This window comes from Geospiza fortis, unplaced genomic scaffold, assembly GCF_000277835.1.
Source record: "Geospiza fortis unplaced genomic scaffold, GeoFor_1.0 scaffold408, whole genome shotgun sequence".
In the NCBI taxonomy this organism is placed as follows: Eukaryota; Metazoa; Chordata; class Aves; order Passeriformes; family Thraupidae; genus Geospiza; species Geospiza fortis.
This window is the reverse complement of record NW_005054330.1, coordinates 2,469,145-2,474,973: the sequence shown is the minus strand read 5'-3', so window position 1 is coordinate 2,474,973 and position 5,829 is coordinate 2,469,145. Positions and strand designations below refer to the sequence as shown.

The 5,829-nt window shown below is 47.2% G+C and overlaps 1 protein-coding gene across 1 annotated transcript in view; it reads right to left on the bottom strand.

Moving 5' to 3' along the window:
* Positions 1–5,829, bottom strand: part of FBRSL1 (fibrosin like 1) — a 365,612-nt gene that overhangs the window by 21,172 nt on the left and 338,611 nt on the right. Inside the window, exons 7-8 of the mRNA XM_031057495.1 lie at positions 5,721–5,829; positions 3,876–4,129 (exon numbers count right to left, since the gene is read on the bottom strand). The exon at positions 5,721–5,829 is cut by the window's right edge and continues 192 nt beyond it. Of these exons, the coding sequence (XP_030913355.1) occupies positions 3,876–4,129; positions 5,721–5,829 (363 nt within the window). The remainder of the gene's footprint in view (positions 1–3,875; positions 4,130–5,720) is intronic.

The following is a 5,829-nucleotide window of genomic DNA, read 5'->3' as shown; positions in this document are numbered from 1 at the left end:
GATCCGGCCTCACCTCTGGGGTCACACCTCAGGGATCCGGCCTCACCTCTGGGGTCACACCTCAGGGATCCGGCCTCACCTCTGGGGTCACAGCCCAGGGATCCAGCCTCACCTCTGGGGTCACACCTCAGGGATCCAGCCTCACCTCTGGGGTCACAGCCCTGAGATCCGGCCTCACCTCTGGGGTTACACCTCAGGGATCCGGCCTCACCTCTGGGGATGCCTCCCAGGCTCAGGGGAGCTGCACCTTCCAGCACCCCCAAGGTGCTGAGGAGTGCTCTGGAGGCCAACAGCTCACTTTGAAATGAGCAGTACTGACCTTCATCCTCTGGGTGTGTGACAGTCAGAGGCGCGCACACACACACACTGAAAATTGATGTGTGTTAAGTTCTGACATACAGGCACTTCACAGGTAAAATTTTGGTAAGATCTACAGTGCAGTGAGATAACTGTGGGTTTGGGTGGCTGGAAACTGCCTGCTTGGACATCCATCCCTGTGCCATCCCCCCCTACTCAGCCCCAGGGCATGCACGCAGTGACCAGAAACATCTATCCTGTAAATCAAGGCCTTCTTTGCAGTAAGGGGTTTTTTTGAGATCCTAAACAGCAAGCAGTCCTTTCCTCAATTTGTAACAGGCTGTAATTCTTGTTTCTTGTCGTTGCCTCCAGGCTTTTCTCCTCTGAGAAAATACAGAGGAGGAATCAGTGGGGAGGGGACAAACACTGAAGTGGCTCATGATCTCATCAAGGTTGCAATGACTGCTGAAACAAAATGTTCCACCACATGACGTGGCCTCTTCTCAGCATCTTCCTCTGGAATAACAACTTGCATTGAATGTAATGTGGTTCAGGGCAGGGGAAGACATCTGTGCTTTAGAAATGATGTCACTGAAGACAATAAGGACCAATGTCCACTTCTCCAAAATGTCTGCTGGTAGAACAATTACATCTATCTGTGGCTTTTCTTAAGAACTTCAAACAGGGATTAGCACCCAACATGTTATATATATTTTTTAAGTGAAGACCAACCTGTGTCCCCAGCTGTGGATGACACACACACCCAGTCCTGACTGATCTACTTGCTTCTGAATTTACATGAATCCACTCCTTTCACTGTAACAACCCCTTTAAACTACAGCTCTGAATATAAAGGGGCAAAAGAACACCTGTACTTTAAAGTTGTATTTCATGTTCTGCAGGGATTTCTTTCACTTCAGTTTTTGACAGTAACATTAGAAATGTCTAAATCAATCACTTTCTGAAGTGACATGGTTAAGATCTTTAAAAACGGGCACTCTGATGGGGAACTTCAAGGTCTCTACTACCACTTAGAAGCCTACAATTCAAAGTCACATTTGAGAGCAAATGTTGGGTTCCTAAGTAATTTGCTTTTCAGTAATAAATATACTGCTAAGAGCAGGTACTGTGTACTGCTACAATCCATATAATAATTAACACAAAAGCAGAAAGTATATATATTTGTGATACTGAAGCCTAAGGCTCTGGAGCAAAAGAGTCTATAATGGGTTCTCCTTGGACTGAGCAAATAAGAAAAAAAACCTAAAGGCTGAAAGCACTTAGGTCCAAAACCTAACCTCTTTAGAGAATATGAGCATGATTTCACATGTGTGTGTGTGTGTTTACACTTTTAAATCTGGCATGGCTTAAAGAAACTGAATCCTTCTGTTAGCATCAAGATAATCCACTTTTCTGGAGGGAGAGATAAAAGCAAGTTGGCAGTTTTAAGTGCTCTGATATCCAATTTCTTTAAGAGACTAGAAGTCAGACTGATAGATTTGCAGCTGGCTCCAGCCCACAGCCCTCTACCACAACTTTGGCCTCCATCAGGAAAAGAAAAGGCCTGGAGATGTTTGGAGAAGCTGAGTGGCACTTGGAGGAGTGGCTGCTTTGCAGTAAGGATGGAATTGCAAAGGAACAGCCCAGCTCTGTGAGGGGCTCTGAGCAATGTCTGGATCAGAACTAAGTTGCAGTGATGTCAGTTCCAGCCACACAGTAACACAACCAGGAGCAGGGTGCTGAGCAGCCCCGGGACCTGCCAACACCGTCCTGTGTGCACACATGAGCTGGGCAAGGCACAAAAAGGTCACTCCTGCTCATGGTGCCCTCACCTTCAGGAGAGGAGAGACACAGACCACTGTACCCTCTGGGTATCCCACATCAGGGCAGCCCTTGAGCAGACAGCAGAAGCCCAGCAAGGGTTGCTCCTGAGTTACTTGTATTTGCTTTAGGTTTCAAAAGGAATAAATGCCACCAGAAGTGCATTCTTGTCTCACTCTTCAGGGCTGCTCAGCAATATTGTTTGCTTTTAAGGAAGTTTTATGTGAATGACAACAGAAGCTCCTGGCTCTGCAGCACTCTGTATTGATTTTATGATGTGCCATTTTGCAGGCATTTCATATAGTGCAGACAAGAGGCATTTCACTGTCTGCAGGGTTAGACACCCAGACCTTTCCCTCCACTAACTTCGGCTTCTCCTACTTAAATTGCAGGAGAAATCCTTTTAGTAGGAGCAAGACTGTTACTGTTTCCTGGCAAGCTGCTGAATGTGAATAGGTCACTTGATCTTGCATCTCCTGAAGTTAATGGTGAAAACATACTTGCTTTCAGTGACTGCAATATCATGCTTTTAGTGAGAGTTCTGCTATTTCCTTTTGCTATGCTTTCAAAGTCTCCATCACAGTAGCCCTTCGCCTTAAACAGGGGAAGCAATGAATAGGACTCCCACAGCGCTGCCAACATCTTCCCAGCCATGTGGTTGAAATTCTAGATGGTGCCAGGGCTCCTGACAGCTGCCAGCTTTGGCCTATGTGGTCCTGTCTCTGGCAGGGAACCCACAGCACTATCATGGCTCTCAGAGCTCACTTTGGCCCCATTTGTACTTTTGTTTTTTTCACTTAGAGAAGCAGTAATAAATAATGAGACATTATTTAGCTCCTGGAAGCAAAAAAAGGGGGATGGAAGACCATCAGATTTTTCCACAGCAAATCTGTCATTTCCTTATTCCTTTAACTGACTTCATAGGAAACAGAGAGTGTGTTTTTTGCAAAATGCTTGTCCTGTTTAATCCCTGCTGAGTTAGTTGTGGATTCAAATGCCAGATCAAAAGGAGGCCCCAGCAAGTGAAAGTTGCTGGGAAGTCTCCAGCTGCCAGGGTCTCTTCCAGGGACAGCTGTAGGCTAATGGATAAGCTATAAACAGGGCATTTAGGGCAGAAGTGACAATAGAATGGGGGCCAGGGTGAACAAAGGAAACTTTTTAAAAGGATGCAAAGATAGTGAGAGTAGAACAGCAGAGCTTGTCAGCTGAGCTGTCTCTGACTCAGACTGAAAGGCCACGGAGCCATGGGCACAGAGCAGTTGTGCTGCTGCAGGCAAAGGATCCTGCTCTGCCAGCAGGATGTGCTGCTGGTCGAAGGATCAGGCAGGGAATTCAGTGAGATTCAAGTGCTCGGTTAGAACAATTGCAGAAACAGTATTTTCTCATCAGTTCTAACAGCAGCAGCTTTCTTTGGAGAGGGGAGAGAGAAGGGGAGAATGGCAAACTGTGCATCACTTCTCTGTTAATCTAAAAAATGTCTGATGAGGTGGAATGCCACACTGGACAACTCATGCCCTGATCCTGAACAGGACTTTTTTTCGTTGAAGCATTTGTTTTGAAGACTTCCTATAGGAAGTGATGTGTCGACAACCTCTCACTGCTAAAGCACGTCAAGGTCTCCCACCTGTTTCACGAGCACTGTTTCAGTTCCAGCACACACTGAGGGGTCTGTGCCAAGGGATTTCACCTGCCCACCAGCCAGCCCATGTCTCAACACCCTGCAGTGCATGCACGGCCCTGGAGAAGGAGGCACCTACCCGCAGGGTGCCCTGGTATCACGAGGCTGTTGGTGGGTAACGCTGGTGGAGGTGGCAGCGTGGGAGGGGTGGCGAACATGGCCGGATGGTGCTGGTGCTGGGCCTGCGATCTGAGAGAGAAGTGCGAGGTAGCAAGATTAGAGATGGACAGGGGCAGAGCTGGGCCGGAGGAATGGTGTGCTGGGATCTGGGGAGACAGGGACAGGTGCTTCGGGAGGCTGATGCTCGTTGCACTGCTAGCACTGCTGCTCCGGCTGCAGAGAGAGAGAGATGGGAGGGAGGGGAGACAGACAGACAGACAAAGAGTGTGTTACAATACAGGAGTGGAACGGTGCAAGAAATACACTACCAGAAACAACACAACTATGCAACATTGATCTCCCCAGGCTCATGCTTTTGTTGATCTTAATGGCAGTGGAGATAGTTAGTGAATCTTAATGAACGTCTCCAACAGGGCAGAACAGGCCCTGGGCTCTCTGGAGGGACATCTCCTCCAGTGCTGCAATCCTCAGAGCTGTCTGTAAGTACTGATGAGGGCCACAGAGGCAGCTGGATTGTGCACCTTTATGGAGCCTCTGATGACCTTGCAGTGTCCATGTGGATCCTTGTGACCAGAGGACACAGTGACACCAATTCCTTTTTCTGCTGCTCTGGGTGTGCAGAGCTGCACAGCACGAGTGACTGGGAGCCCTCTGGATCTGCTGCACATGTGCTGTGTACTTGTAGTCACACAAGCATGCAAATGCACACCATGTTAATATTTTTTCTCATAGTAATTTGTAATTTACATCATCTTCTATTATTATTACTCCATTGCAAGTGATCTAAATTTCGTGGGCTGAAACACGCTATCACTGCAGTTATTAGTTGTGTAATTCCCACAATACTGAATGTCTGTGGCAAGATAAAGCTCAGAGAGATCCTGAATAGCTTTAAATATTATTCACCAGTTATACTATTGTGGCATTTACAAGCTAAAACCACAACAGAGCTTAAGTATGCACGATACTGTGAAATACACATTAATGGCAGCTCTCTGTATTCATATTCTGACCTTTGTGCAGTCAAATACTATGCTTTAAATCATTTTTCTCATCTTGTTTAAACTAGTCTAGCTCTTGCTTGGGAGGCAGGGCATGTTTTCTGTACCAGCAAGAAGACTATACAGGTTCCAGTTGACTGACTAAACTCTTTTCTCTGGAAACATTTTATCCACACCATTTTCACCCACCCTCCTTACTGGATGGAGGTAATTTAAACAGCAGAGCCAAGCCTCCTGCAAGATGTGAACATGTCAGATTGAAGCAGATTTTTCAGCCCACATGGGAGCCCAGGTCTCCAGGGACACAGCATTTTCCAGTACAGATCACAGGATATTCTGAGCTGGAAGGGACCCACAAGGATCAGAGTCCAAGACAGATATCTCTCTTTTGATGCTGGTGAGCCAAAAAACCTGAGAACCACGAGCAATGGAAGTATTTCTGAATATGGAACAAAGGTGTTGCTCAAACTGAAACCACCTTAAATTTCTGATTCAAGAACTAGCCAGCTCAGACAAGAGCATGTAAAATTTTACTTGCTACTGGACTGAAAGGAACACGTGCCTTTCCCCAGAAGGTGTGCATTTATCCCCTTAAATCCAAATTGCAAATGCACCGCAATATTCAAATGCACAGATCAACCACAGCTGGAAAAGCCAGCCCATGAAGTCCAATACCCAAAGCTCAGCCCATCTCACCCCAGGTGAGCGCTCACCTTGCCTCCCAGCAATTCCCACCCACTGGAAACAAGCTTTAGCCCTGCAGCAGCCTGAAGATGACGTGAGCACCCCTTCCCCGTTCTAACCTGATGTTGTTGAGTCCGTTGTGTGCCACCTGGTGATGCACTTGGTAGTTGAGGGGCGGGGGGATGTGGCTGGGGGGCTGGCTCCGCAGCTCGGGGATCAGCTGGGGCT